The 15,743-nt window shown below is 42.7% G+C and overlaps 1 protein-coding gene across 1 annotated transcript in view; it reads left to right on the top strand.

Moving 5' to 3' along the window:
- mgat3b (beta-1,4-mannosyl-glycoprotein 4-beta-N-acetylglucosaminyltransferase b) overlaps window positions 1-12,822 on the top strand; it is a 36,521-nt gene extending 23,699 nt beyond the window's left edge. The window contains 6 exon segments of the mRNA XM_061829198.1: window positions 2,261-2,693; window positions 3,616-3,828; window positions 3,860-3,971; window positions 3,974-4,235; window positions 4,638-4,920; window positions 5,775-12,822. Coding sequence (XP_061685182.1) covers window positions 2,262-2,693; window positions 3,616-3,828; window positions 3,860-3,971; window positions 3,974-4,235; window positions 4,638-4,920; window positions 5,775-6,257 — 1,785 coding nt within the window. The 5' untranslated portion in view covers window position 2,261 and the 3' untranslated portion in view covers window positions 6,258-12,822.
- The last annotated feature ends 2,921 nt before the right edge of the window (window positions 12,823-15,743 follow it).

Consider the following 15,743-nt stretch of genomic DNA (forward strand, 5'->3'; position numbering starts at 1 on the left):
CACGAACACGCACTCACACACTGAGTCTTTATTGAGTTGTCAGGCAGGAGAAGCACTGCATCATTCATCACTGCTCCTGCACAATTTTGCTGACATGGCTCACTTAAGTGTGACTGCTCGTGTGTGCGTATATGCAGTATATTTGTACAAGCGCTGTTTCTGACAAGTACTTCACGTCTGTTGTTGCGTTGCAAACTCACTTTATACAGTGAACCGTTCCACAAGATTTTGACTTCCCGTGAATCACATTGCTGATATTTAGCCATTCATCATTTTCTGACAAGTGCCTCACATCTTGGTTGCATTACAAACTCCAAATATTGAGTACAGTATGTAGTGAAAAAAATTGTCGAGATTTAGTTTTTCTGTGGATCATGAAATTACCATTTTCTGACTACAGCTGCACGTCTGTGTTGCATAAGAACACGGGTGCTCAAAGACAATGTTCCCTCTAAACTGCGCGCATGCGTAATTTCAGTCTCATCGCAGATATTCTGCGTTGCGTGCGCAAAAAAATAATAATAATAATCCAAATGCAAATTGAAAGTATAACATACAGCTATTCAGTTTGTGGCATTTTGAAATGTGATTCAATGAGGGAGGGATGACTGGTTGTTACATCCAATGGCACAATTCACATACATATTGTAAAAAATGAAAAGAAGAAGCCACTGGTTCCTTTTCGGCAGCACACGGAACTTTCTCTAACAACGACCGCTACTCCACCACCCTCTCTTTTTCCTAGTTTACATTAACCCCCCCGACGTACACTAATAATTACAAATGTTAGAGTGCTTATGCAGCCCATCAATGTGTTTTATTATGACAGCGTCCACAACCGTTGCTTTGGTTCACAACAGAGTCTGGGCAACGTAGAGCAAAGACGAGCTAGACGTGCTGCTTATGTTTACTTTCGATATTAATAGAGAAAGTTAAAAAAGAAAGTTGTTTTAAGATGGAATGACCGTCGAAGTATGTGAATAATCGAAGAAAAAGTGGTTAAACTGGATAAAGATTTTCTCTTTTCCGAGTGGGAAAGGTCTGGTCTGAAGCCAAAGTAAAAAGTGCAGGATGAGATGGTGTGTCATTTTAAAATTCCACCTTGGCACAGCCTGATCCAGGATGAAAGCACAGACAATACAGTGCACACAAAGCTAATTCTGTATTTTAAATATAGGAGGCAACATAACATTAACCTTAAAACGGTTTGGGGAGCATCATCACCATCATCCTCCTCCCCATCGTCGTCGGCAGCTCGCAAGGGTAAAAAACTCTTAGGGTAAAAAACTCTGGGCACCCTTGCATTAGAAAGTCTTTTGCTGCGTAAAGTGAAACATTCTTAAAGATTTTGCTCTCCCATGACTCACTCAGGTAATATTTTGTTGAATTGATATGGATATGAATATTTATGATAACTGCTTCACATTTGTGTTGAATTACAAACTCATTTGCAACACAAAGTGAACAAAGTTTGAATGTTTTGTTTATCAGGCTGTGAATTACTCAAGTAACAAAACATAAGTGCCTCAGATCTGTGTTGCATTACAATCATAAATATTAAGTTTGGTCGATGTACTAGTGGTTACAAATTTGTTTAATTTATTAAGTGAACAGTTTTAAATAGTAATATTTATGTAACACGATGTGCAGTATTTATGATCACTAAACTGCTCTACGTGTATCAAAAGAGTCCACAAAACAATGTGTAACTTGAACTAATATAAACAAAATAATCCATAAAATGAACAAATTAATTAAAAAATATATTTACTTGGAACGAAAATCCAAAACATTTAGTAAAAAAAAAATATTTGAGGAAAAAACTGGTTTCAATTCTCCTTGTGCGAGCCACTGAGGAAGTGTTTGGTCTTCTTTGGTCTGAATGTCATACAAATGAAATGAATTTGTGACTGCGCTGCACATTTCGGGAGTTTATACTTGAGTTTGCGTCCCATAAAATCCTGAATCCTCAAAATGCGCTGTATGGTGTGCTCTTAGTGTTCATCCGTTCATTCGCTGCTTCATATTTCTATGTCTTTGATATCTGTGAATGTTAGATACAGAAAAGCTTTCATTAGGGTTAGCCTTCAGCAAGGGGAATCTGTAAATTTGATTTGTGCTAGTAAAAGGAAATATGTATGCCTCACTGTCTTTTAGAACTGATGATCTGACTGTTCATTTGATTTTACTGCTTGTTGACCGTGCTTGTTTTTTTTTTAATGTAACGACCATTTAAGGATTTTTTTGTTTTTCTCTCCAGGATGAAAATGCGGCGGCACAGGGTGTTCTTGCTGTGCACGGTGGGCCTGTGCGTCATCTCCTTCCTGCACTACTACAAGGCCCTCCACTATGTGTCATTATTGCGCGAGCTCTCTGCGCCGTACCCCAACATCAAGTCCTTCATCATGGTCACCGGGTTCTTCTGGCAGGAGAAGGGAGCCGGGACCGGGACGCCACTCGGCACCGCGTCCCCCGAGGAGCCGCCCCCGCTGCCGGTCCTCCGTCCGTCCAAGGCCAGAGGGGGCGCTCTGGTGGGGCTGGCGGCAGAGGGGGACGGGGTGGCGGAGGTGGAGTTGGCGGGGACCGGCGCTATGGGCAGCGCGGGACTGGAGATGAGGATTAGGGAGGTGCCGGCGCCTCCTCGCCCTTGGAAGGAACCGGATGAGAACCTAAGGGAGGATGTTCCACCTCAGGTATGGCGCAACAAAGTACTGTACTGTAGAAAATTGGCTTTAAAATCTCAGATTTGAACACTCTTATGGAAGCAGTCTATTCCGCTTCTATCCTGCAGCACAACAACTGGTTGCTCGGATGCTAGCATAGTAGCAAAGATGTCGTTTATTGGCACTCCAGTTGGAAAACATGGGAAAAACTAAACACATCTAACAAAAGAATTGAATATTCCAATACATCAGAGACTTTGTTTCTTTACTTGTTTTGTTCACAAAAATCGCTAACTCAAGTTACTGAATGACATTTAAAAAAAACAAACTAACTGAATTGAGCTTGAATTGTCACTTTGCACTTTCACAGAATAATCTGTAGTTATCATTTTTTGAAGCTATTTTTCATGTTTTTCACATTTAATCTTTAATTTCATCTATTAATTTTTATTATTATTATGATTATTATTATTATTTATTTATATTTCTTGCAATTTAAACATATTTTAAGTGTTTTTGGTGAAGTAAGTTTTTTTCAGGATTCTCTAGTATAATTTTTATTCATGTCATTCAAATCTTATTATTATTATTAAATTATTTTTAACATTAACATCTAAAAATGTGTCAGTTTTTCCTCCTATCTGCTATGGCTAATTATTATTCTCTGTTTGAATAATATGTCTTGATCAAGCCTTTTCTCACATTCCATACTACAAAATTATTTAGGATTATTGCAAATACTGGGTCGGACCAATATCAAAACTCAAAGCGTCAATACCAATTTCAGAAGGGAAATCAAAAAGTTGGATAGAGACATCCCTTCACATGTCCATAACTCTTATTAATAAACAGTTAATACAGTATAATAATATAAATGATATCGTAGTATGTACAGAATATGAGTCAGCTGCCTTATTTTCCAGCATTTTATGAATGATTTGTTTCAATCCAGGTGCAACAGGAAGACCACCTTCCTCCACGGAATCCCACTCACCCACCCCCACAACCCGCCCACCCGGCATCGCCCCTCAAGGCCGGACCACCTTCGGACCCGTCCGAATCCTTGGGAGACCTGCACACACGCACTTACCTGCTGCAGGACGACAAGACGTCGTACTTTGCTAGAACCCGAGCCGGAGCGCTCTGCTTCCGGCGGGGCACCGAGGTGGCCGGCCCCAAGGACAACGCCGGGAAAGCGGGCGGCGTCGGGGAGGCCGGCCGCCCCGGTGCCGTCGGGCAACGGAAACCTCTGGAGGTCCAGCAGCAGTCTTCTATCGCCCCCAAATCCAAGACCAGGGCGACGCGGGGCGGCAGGCGGCTAGTGAAGTGCGTGTGCCGGCCCGGGTGGCACGGACCCTACTGCGGGGTGCCCACCATGGTGTATCACTCCAACCTGCCCACCAAGGAGCGACTGACTCCCAGAGAGACGCCCCGGCGCGTCATCAACGCCATCAACGTCAACCACGAGTTTGACCTGCTGCACGTACGCTTTCACGAACTGGCGCAGGCGGTGGACCTCTTCCTCGTATGCGAGTCCAACTTCACCGCCTACGGGGAAAAAAGACCTCTCAGGTGACAACCTTGCCGCCAAGGTCATTACCAAATGCATTACTGGCTGAAAGAAATGTGTTGCGGCTCGGGGCCAGAAGTTTGGATGCCCGTCAATTGGGACATTAGGTTCTGGGGTACCAAAAGGTACATGTTTGCATTTGTAGTTCCAGTAACCACGAGACCAAGATCCAAAAGAAAATCCATCCTAGTTACTTCCAAAATATTATCTATCACTGCATTAGCATTGGAAAAAACTACTCCCAAATATGTATTACACTACATATTACTAAATTTAGTTTGACTAGTAATTAGTTACATCTGTGGCAATGACATCAAAGAGATCATTGCTTCCAATAATGTTATAGATGACGTCGGAAGTATAATGGAAAGACGTTCTTTTCCCCTGCTGCTTGTGCTTTGCAGTTTTCTGCGTCTGCTCCTGAACGGTACGTACGACTACGTGCGCCACAAGATCCTGTACGTGTTCCTGGACCACTTCCCCGAGGGGGGCCGGCAGGACGGCTGGATCGCGGACGACTACCTTCGCACATTCCTGACGCGCAACGGGATGTCGCGGGTGCTGGGGGCCCGGCCCGATGACGTCTTCGTCATCAACGACGCCGACGAGATCCCGGCTCACGAGGGCCTCCTCTTCCTCAAATTGTTTGATGGCTGGACGGAGCCCTTCGCCATTCACATGCGCAAGGTGAGCGTGCCACTCTTTGTTGCGGCTGGCTGGCTTGCTGGGTATTGGGGGCACTGGCCGGGAATCTAACCCACGACATCTGCTTGAAAAGGCAGCGTGAACCGCTGCAATAACAGTACTCAGCGTATCTTTGACGATGCTGGGAAATTTGCGGCTCAACTTAGATATTACAGTGGGAGCCTTTAATCTGCAAATGTTCAAACTTTCCAGGATATTACTACTATTTAGCATTGTTCTTCATCTTACTTCATATATATATATATATATATATATATATATATATATATTTATTTAACTTTTTTTTTTCTTTTTAAGTTGTAGTGTGACAAAAGTTACTTTTTTCAAGGATTTATTGGGATGAAAGAGTAATATTTTAATTTACCATCTGTTGGGTTATGTACAATAGTTTTAATGTTATGTTTAATGACCAAACGGTTAATGTTACAGGAAGAAAATCTGATTTTTTTTCACAAACATTTTTTGGAGGGAAAAACAGCCCTAATTTTTGAAGAAAATAAGCCCTATTAATTTAAATGTCAGGTTGTTTTTTTTTTCGTTTTTTTTTTGGTGGCGGTGTTCCATCAAGAAAAAGTAGTGTTTTTTTTGGAGGGGAATTTTTTTTTTATGTTTTTTTAAATATATAAAACATCAGAATTCTTTTCAAGAAAAAAATCCAATTAAAAAAGACATTTTATTTATTTACTATTTTATTTACTTTTAAGTATATTTTTTAGAAAATGCATTTTTTCCAAAGTCCCTCGCCTAGCCCACCCATTTTTAATTTCTACTTTGAATTTTTAAATGCACTGTCAGTGTCACTCACGGCAAAGGGCTGATTGGTGTATTTTGGGCAGTCTCTGTACGGCTTCTTCTGGAAGCAGCTGGGCTCCCTAGAGGTGGTGTCGGGCTGCACGACGGGGATGCTGCGCGAAGTCTACGACGGCGACGGCATCAAGCTGCGCCGCCGCGAGTACTACACCATGCCGGGTTTCCGCAAGTACGAGAACGACACGGGCCACATCCTGGTGCAGTGGTCCCTGGGCAGCCCCTTCCACTTCGCCGGCTGGCACTGCTCGTGGTGCTTCTCGCCCGAGGGCATCCTCTTCAAGCTGGTGTCGGCTCAGAACGGCGATTTCCCCCGCTGGGGCGACTACGAGGACAAACGCGACCTGGGTTATATCCGCCAGCTGATCCGGAGCGGCGGCTGGTTCGACGGCTCCCTGCAGGAGTACCCGCCCGTGGACCCCAAAGAGCACATGTACGCCCCCAAGTACATGCTGGACCACTACTCGCGATACCGCTACCTCCTGGAAAACCCGTACGCCGGACAGCGTTGACTGGAGCGCGCAGCCTGGACGCAACCACTGGATTTACGCAAGCGCTTGTCCCCCCCCAACCCCCCCCGCCGTGACCGCTCACCGCCTCTCTTTTGTGTATGTCTGTATGTGCGGCGTATCGAAGTTGACGTCTTCCTGTCGCGTTTGGAGACTTCCCACACAGACACACGCACACACCCTGCTGAAAGATGACGCACACTCATCCCACATGGACTTTCCTTCTTATGTGCTGATGCGCGCGTTTAAAAGGGAGATTTCGCTGTTACTTTTCCCCCATGAGAATTGCAGGTGTGCGCGTGTGTCTGTGTGAACTACTTTTTGTGTGTTTGACCCATCAGTCGGGAGTATGTGCACACACGTGCGTATGCGTGTGTGTTTGAGATGGATGTGTGTGTACATGTCTTGAGTTTGTTTCGTGGTGATTGGGTTCCTTTTGCCATATGAGAATTGCCGGTGTGTGTGTGTGTGTGTGTGTGTGTGTGTGTGTGTGTGTGTGTGTGTGTGTGTGAAGTAGGCAAGACGACTTTTGTCTCCTTGGAAACTAACGTGTAACGGGAAGATGAGTGGGCAGTTTCTTTTGTGAGCGCGTGCGCTGGAGTTGTTGATATCGGGTCACGGCTGATTGCATCGTCTTTTGCCTCTTCACATCAACATTAGTCATTCAGTTTCAACTTGTATAAGTTGTTAGTCACAGTCTCATTGTACACACACCGGTGGACACACAAAACACACTAAAAGACACCCTAACAGAAAAAAATTCACACACACACACACACACACATATAGGCACTAAAAAGCACAACTAGACACTGGTGGATGCGCACTCCCTTACAGTGCCTCTATGGCAGGGACAGCACAGAACAGGACAGCCGTTAGTTACCATGACGACAGAAGACAGGAAAGGACAGTGGTTACCCTGGCAACAGAAAACAGGACCTTGGTTACCATGGTGACAGAAGGCAGGCTAGTACGGTGATTCGTTACCCTGGCAACAAAAGACAGGTCAAGATAGTGGCGACCATGGTGATGAAAGACCGCACTGGATGGTGGTTAGTTACCATGACAACGGGAGATGCAGCAGGGCCGTGGTGACTGTTGACAGAAGACAAGATTATTATTTCAGATGAGGACAGAAGACAGGACAGGACGTTACGTGAGTTACCATGGTGACCAAAGGCGGGTCAGGACAGCGCAGGACAGTGGTCAGTCACCATGGTGGCAGGTGAAAGGTCAGTGGTTACTCACCATGATGGCAGAAGACAATGCTTTAGTTATTTTGGCATCCCATTCGTCAGTATTTGGAAAGTATGACATTTATCACAAAGGGAATGCCTCGGTCGCCGCGGAAACGCAAACATGCCAATAAAGCCGGCCCCCAAGGCTTTTGGCCGCGCAAGCTGCAATCAAGCCGTAACATCTGCGCGTTAGCGTAGCACGCGTGGTGTGCCGATGACCCGCGTGGTCTCGTGTGGCCTACCGCCGTCACCGCAGCGACGGCGCTGTCCATGAATTCCCAGCATGCCGATGACGTGACGTCATCATGTTAGCGTTTAGCTTTTGAGGGAAAAAAAAATTCCAATAAAATGCTAACGTCATTTCATCTGAAATAGTTAAGTAATTCAATTTAACTTCCATTAGATATGAAGTTAAAATTACGATTACATTAAAATAAACGTTTTTAAAAAATGAATGAATGAAAATCACAAAATATGAAGCTTTGACTGTTGCCTTCTTAAAACCTTTCTATTCAACCGAAACTTTTACATTTAATTTAAGATAAAGCTTTAAAATAATTTCAAAGAATATTCAAAAAGAAAATAAATGTGAAATTAAATTATTTCAACATTTAGTTCCATTAAATCGAAAATGGTTTGATGATCATTGATTTAAATTGGGACAATATTGAAACCGTGTTTTTCTTTCTTCCTTTTTTAATTTAAATTAAAGATGACAGCTGGGATATTCTCCAGCACTCCCGCGACCCTTGTGTGGATAAGCAGATCAGAAAATAAAAGGATGGTTGGACGTTATCCAGTTAGGAAACAAATGTACTGTTAAACAAAATTGTATTTTAAAAATGAAGACATTTTGAGTCATTCAAAAACGCATGAACTTGCATCACCTGACACTGAGCGACTGGTTCGAGCGTCTGCCTCACAGTTCTGAGGACCGGGGTTCAAATCCTGGACCCACCTGTGTGGAATTTTCGTGTTCTCCCCGTGGTTGTGTGGGTTTTCTCCAGGTCCTCTGGTTTCCTCCCATGTTCCAAAAATGTGCACAGTCGGTCGAATGAAGCAACACTAGTGAGGATAAGCGGCTGAGAAAATGGATGGATCGGTGGAATTTTTAACAACTGTCACAATACGTCATAAATTCACGTGACTTTTGTTTACATGGCCATATTGCCGGTCAAGCTAAGCATTGCTCAATGCTAAGTCGGTTGGAGATGACACAGAAATTTGTCTTGTAGCACGACGCCCAGAGTCCTGTCCGATACTGTCAGACATTTAGAAGGTGAAAATAAACGACGGTACATGGAAAAATTAGATGAACTCGGCATAGAGGACCTGTATTTAATGCCAAAGTTGATGTTTTCCCCGGTAAGAAATTGGACTGTTAATTCGCTTCCGCTTGTCTCGGACAAACTGGATGTACACGTGGATCTGGTGACTAAGTCGTCGAGATTTACACGGAAAAGTTTGAAAGCATAGAAAAGTCTGGACGCATACAAATACTTCGTTGTTGGATCTGTTCTCAATCAGGAGTAAATCCCACACAGTGACGGTTTTGATGGCTCGTGAACGCGGAAGTGTGTTCGGCCAAACGTTATCCTTTGCCGGAATCCATTAATCTTTTCAGCGAGTATTCAATACAAATACCAATATTTTAATAAATGACCCCTGGTTTTACACAAACTCGCATTCATTAACTATGATTGAAAAAATAACAGGATGGAGTCGTCTCCTTGGAACATACACGGAAGCGATTGCAGACAAACAGTTTTTTTTGAACACGCATTGTTCTCAAATGAGCCAACTTATAAATACTTTTTGGGAATTTGAGAATGAGAAGAATAATTCCTCCCTGAAATCAAGCGATAGCTACACAGGTGTGTGAGTATTTTTGTTTGGCGCCATCCATCACGTTTAATTGCCGAAGTCTGTCGATCTTTTCTGGTCTTTTCAGATGGTATGGTATGGTATTATTTATTGTAAATATTCTCCTTCGGTTCATTGTCGAGCAGCTCTGTTTGACGGACGATATGGCGCCGTGAAAATGGTGACGTCACGTGCACGACCTCGATATCAAAAAAGGACCAGTTTGCGAAAATTGTTTCCTTTACTTGTCCGTGTTCCCGTCTCTTGGAGTCTTCTTGTTTGTGGAATTTGTCTTGTTTTTTTTCCTCCTTGTTTTCCAAAAACATCGAAAAATGATGACGGCAACAATAACGATTGAAAATTCTTTTCGTCGTAAAGTGTCCAAACACAAAAAGCCAAAGAAAAAATCGGTTCGCTCTCTCTTTGAGGCTTCGTTTATTTATTTATCTCGGCTGCCAAACGGGAAATCAATCAAAGCGCTAAAAGCGCAAAACGAGGTTGCGAGAATCGAGTGATGCTAATGGAGTTAAACTGTTTTGCAAGCCGGCGTCACAATCAATAGGTTGCAGCTCTCAATCACGGGCTTTGCGGTTGAGATTGTTTTAAAGTCCGTTAACCCTTTCGCCGTCTGTACGCCGTTGTGTCTTTTCCACGTTCTTTAAGCCTCAAATTGACACAAAAAAAGTGTGTGTGTGCCTGCAATTCTCATGTGCTATCCCTCCAATCCATCTTTTTTTTTCTAAACAATCCTATTGTCAAAGATTTCTCTTGACGACCGTCTTTAGTGACTTTTTATTAAGGTGGCGTGATCGTCAGTTTCCGTGGCAACCAACAGATGGAGGCGGGGGTCAGAGGGGAAAAAAATGGAGCGTGGGAGGGAAGAAATTCCACACAATCATTGATTTATTTTTTTGCACTTTTTATTTTTATTTTCGAACATTGATTAAATGTTCGCTTAAGACGGAAAACACAGAGAGAGAGAGAGAGTGTGTTTGTGTCTGTTTCTATTTAAATTTTTGGTGACAAGGCATCTACTTGGCAGCTTCATATTTAATATCTTTCTTAGGTGGCGTGTATTGTGTGTGCGTGTGGACGTGCCCTCACACATCTTTTACCTCCCCCAAGGCACTAAACTCGGCGCAACCAATCGCTGAAGCGCTCTGTGATTGTTGCGGATGACATCACTTCCTGTGCTTGGGGGTCTCCAAACCTGTTTTGTGTTGTTTTCTGACGCATTTTAACGGTGAGTGAATGCACCTTACTGATTTGTGTTGTCGTTGTGTAACACACTTGATGATAATATTGGGTTGTTAACAGGGTTTTTTTTTTTTTAATCCCCGCTATGTTTGTGTTGCTGAAGCAAATCGTGTTGAAGCCAAAAAGTGGTAGCATAAAAACAACACACACGCACACGACGCTGACAGTAGCCCCTTTCACAATTTGTGTCGAAGCTTGACCCGCAAATTTGACAGATTGTGTGGTGTATGTGTCTTGAATTTTAATGACACACAGAATCCACCGTGGAACTTGACAAAAAAGTCAGATTTTTTTTATGGTTGCCGTTAGTTATGTGTGAAGCGGTACGGTGGGGCAGCTGGCCTCTCATTTCTGAGGACCAGGGTTCAATCCCGCCCCTCCCTGTGTGGAATTTGTATGTTCTCCCCGTGCCTGTGTGGGTTTTCTCCGGGCACTCCGGTTTCCTCCCACACCCCAAAAAGACGCATCATTAATTGGACACTAAATTGCCCCTAGGTGTGATTGTGAGTGTGACTGTTTGTCTCGATGTGCCCTGCGATTTAGTTCACGGTGTACCCCGCTTCCTGCCGATGACCGTTGTGAGGATAGGCGGCTCATAAAATGGATGGATGGATGGATGGATGGATGGATGTTATGTGTGAAATGTAGTAAAGCAATATTGTTGGTAGCTGTCGACCCACAAATTTGCGGCGATGCGATAGAGTTGCACTAGCGTTAGTATGGCACTAGCGTTAAACTCTTTCTGTGTACCGATGCTTATAACCAGGTGAGCTAACACTAGACCTGCGCTAACGCTAGCGCCGGATCACCGCATAAACTACAGGGTTGAAAGTGTGCTAAAAAAGTTGCGGCCTGTTGGCCGGAAATTACGGTATCTTTCCCCAACTTTACACGAAGGGATGTCCGCGTGAGAGGCAACAATATGGAATCACCATTATCAGTCGAACTGCAAATTTTGCAAGGTTACCTTTGGGTTGTGGGCAGCACGGTGGATCAGCTGGTAAAGCATTGGCCTCACAGTTCTAAGGTCCTGGGTTCAATCCCGGTCCCGCCTGTGTGAAGTTTGCATGTTTTCCCTGTGCCTGCGTTGGTTTTCTCCAGGCACTCTGGTTTCCTCCCACATCCCAAAAACATGCAACATTAATTGGACACTCTAAATTGCCCCTAGGTGTGATTGTGAGTGTGGCTGTTTGTCTCTATGTGCCCTGTGATTGGCAACCAGTTCAGAGTGTACCCCGCCTCCTGCCTGTTGACGGCTGGGATAGACTCCAGCACTCCCCGTGACCCTGATGAGGATAAGCGGTGAAGAAAATGGATTGATGGATGGCTGGATAAATTTCGGCAGTGTAATATGCAGTAGCGTGGTAGGGGTGCTAGAAGTCGACCATGGCTTCCAGGGAAGTAACAAAGCCGAATGCGGGATGCCCTGTCACCGTGAAAGCGCACACAGTTGCCTCAGAATTCCACCTTTGCAGGGTTCTGCGTGAAAGCCGCTATATTCTATATATTCTATATCTTTTGTCACGGCTGTCGTGGTCAGTATGCGGGCTCTGTGTGTGAAATGTGTGATTAAAAATCAACTTCACACTGCCTGCGGCCTGCAGTTTATCTACCGAGTCACATCCTGTTTTGCTTGGTTCTGTGTGGAAGGCTGCGATACAACAATTTGTGCGGAAAACTCTGCGTGAAAGGGGCTATTGTTAGTTTGTCGCTGTCCAGTGAAAAGGTCCACACATTGCTGGCTTTATTTTGAAAGCACATGCAAAAAAGATGTGCGAAAATTATTTCTTTCTATGGGATTACATCATGTGAAGCCCTCCGTCCCTGCACTGATTGTACAAGCTCACATAGTTTTATTTTTTTATGACTTTTAATTTTTCTCGTCTTTTTTATTTTGGTGGAGCGTGTGTGTGTCTGCGTGTGTGTGTGTGTGTGGTCCAGTGGCTCTCGGAGTTCCAAGAGGAGGACCTGTTGGAGGGGAAAGCCCCCACCCCAACCACAAAAAAAAAAAAAAAAAAGTGGTCGAGGAAAAGATACTTTTAACAAATAAGTCTCTGTTGTGATGGGGAAAAAAAAATTATTGTGAAGAAGAAAATGAACATTTGGAAGTGAGCTCAACCCGTTTGTTCATATGAGTGGATGTATGCTAACCATCATTGACCACAAAAGTTCTATCACAAAGATATAATAAATTAATTAAAAATTTTGAACTATGCCCTCTATTTTTTTTCTGCATGATAACGAGCGGTAAAAAGTTTTTCAGGGGGCGGGGGTTTTGTTAACCACAAATTTGCATTTTTAGTGGAAAATTGCAGTTATTGAAGCAAAATGTCCTACTGTTTCAAGAAAAAAAATAATGTTCTTTCGAAATTAAAAAAAAAACTTTTTTTTTCCATTTAACGAAAAAGTCAATTTTGTGAAGTTGGCAATAAAAATTGGGCAAAGAATATTTTTCAAGACAGTCTACAAGAAGAGTGATGCTTTTTGCCTCTTTTGGGGAGAGGAATCAGTCTCACATAAAAAAAAAATATTTCATGGTAGAAAGTTGTCATTTTGATAGATTAAAAGAAATATTTTTGACGTGAAGGGAAACAGTCATCGTCGGAATTTTCTTCTCAGTAATGAACTGTGAACGTTTCCAAGTCATTAAATCAAGTGGAAAATTTTGGCCCATTTAGAAAATTTCGAAATGAACATTTGTGAATTTATTTATGCGGAAATTGCAATTGGATTTCAAATGTAAAAAAAAAATAAAGTAAAGCACAAACAAATAAAAATAAACACTGAATTATATCCATATTAGAAAGCGTACTTTAATATTAATACATTTTATTATTTTACTGTTAACTGGAGGGAAATGTTAAAACAGGAGAATTAAACCATGAGGTGAAAGGTACCCCGAAATTAGTCTTTAAAATAAATAAATAAATAGAACCGTTTCCATAATTCTCTTATGGTGGTTTATTGCACCGTCTAGCGGTCAAAATGCAACAGCGCAGCAACATTATGAATTTGAAGCAACGCCACGTTGACGCAATGCTCACAGACGGCCACTTGGGGACGCTTACGTATCAAATGATACCACGTGCGCACACGTCCTCTTGGAGAAATAATTTGTAATCTTTTGGGTCAAAAATGGATTTTACAGGGAAAAAGGTTTTTTTTCAGAGATCGTTAACAGAAATCATTTTGTTGTTGAAATTGTCTTTACTTCATGAAAAAGGTGCATATTTTTATGAGAAATGTGTGTGTGCGTGTGCGTGTGACTCTAACCAGTTGCTCCTCCCTGAATATCAAAATTCTACTTTTTCATGACAAGACGTGTTCTTTTGCCCCTTTTTTGGATATTATTTTTATTTTACTTTTGGGGGCAGGCAGCGGGATCAACCAAACGTTTATTGGCAGCTTATTCCTGCGTATTGATACATCTGGAGAATTAGCAAAATACCACTGCAATATAGTTTTTTTTTTTTTTAGAATCACAATCACAGAGATGTAAACTTCCCAAAAGAGTATAAACAGTCAACTATGAAAGGAGAGTGATAAAGTCCATATTTAACCCATGCATTACGGCAACAGAGACTCTCCAGACTTTGCTTTTTCGCCACAGGTACAAATGAAATGTGAAAGTTTACGTTGATTATTGATTGCCTGCTCCATCTGTGACATTGTGACGCTATTCACGGGCGATTCAAGCTTTGAATCACAGCGAAACTGGCGGCCCACTGTCAGCCACTCATGAGAACTACAGTCATTGCCAGATCCAACAAGTACAACCCGAGCCACAGTTTGCAGGCCTCTTGACCTAGACTAGAGCATTGAACCGTGTTGTCTTGCGGGACGACAAACGTCCTAATCTGTGCTGAGCGTCAGCTGAGGAGCAGAAGGGATGACGGGCCGACCAGATAATTGTCTTAAGAACTAAAGCAGGACACGAGAATCTCCGCTCAGTCTCGTGGTGAGCGACGATTAAATTCCGCTCGCATGTGCGCGTCAGCTGCTCCCCACGTTTGTTTGCTTGTGACCTCGCAACGCGCCGCTCATTTGTTTTTTTCACGCACGGCGATCAAAGCTGCGACTAGACGTGAATACAATTCAACTGGTTTTTGAAACATTAAAAAAAAAGAGATTAATAGTCCCCAGGCCTTCTAAGTGAAAAGGTTGATGGTTGAAAAAGTTGACTGTAATGCCCCCCTGACAACTACTACTTCAATAATTATAAATTGGATTCATGTAGAACTTTACTTCATGTGCAAACTTGCAAGGAAGCAATTGAAAGGTAGAAAATCAAAAAATTGAGTACAAAATGTGTGTGAAAAGTTTAGGTAAAGGTAGGTAGAGTGACCGGAATATATGTGCCGAGGAAGTGACTTTTACCGGCCATGTTAGTGCTGCGCTAATGTTAGCACTGTGCTAGTGTGTTGCTGCTGTGTTACTGGCGTGTCTCAATAATTTTACTGCTAAGTTTTTTTTTTTTTAACTAGCCCTGTCAGCGCCAGCGTTAGCACCACGCTTGTGTTAGCACTGTGCTAGCGCTGCACCAGTGTTAAACTCTTTCTATGTACCATCTTTCTTTGTAAATATCTCGTGTTTCAATGTGGGCACTTGCGGCTTTAACACAGCTGTAGCCTATGTGTGTACCAAATGTTATTTCCTTTAAAAATGTACTGGGTGAGGCTTACAACCAGGTGCGCTCCATAGGCCGGGAATTACGGTACACGTAAAAATTTCCTCGTTTGGGCGTTTAATTTGGAAAATAAATGTTCTGAAGAAAGAGAAGAGTTTTAACTTTAAATGTTTTGAATCGGTCCATAAATGTGGCAATAGGGAATCGTGGCAAAAATAAACATGGGAATTTGATTTGGGAACGGTTCCCAAGATAGCTCGATTTAGCCAATTATTTTGAATTTAGAATGGTTAGGATCAGTCGAGAAATGTGGAAGGAGGCGGGAACAAGATGTTCCATTTGAACTGCATTTAGAAAACTCAGACTTGGAAAAAAGTTCAGTCGATGGCTAGAATCAGCAGAACATTTTGAAGTTGTAATGAAATTGGTCAAAGGCAAGAACAATTTCAAATCTCAAAATGTTTTATTTTGAAACACTTTTGAATGGAAATATAGGTAGTTCCA

This window comes from Syngnathoides biaculeatus, chromosome 9 (assembly GCF_019802595.1).
Source record: "Syngnathoides biaculeatus isolate LvHL_M chromosome 9, ASM1980259v1, whole genome shotgun sequence".
In the NCBI taxonomy this organism is placed as follows: Eukaryota; Metazoa; Chordata; class Actinopteri; order Syngnathiformes; family Syngnathidae; genus Syngnathoides; species Syngnathoides biaculeatus.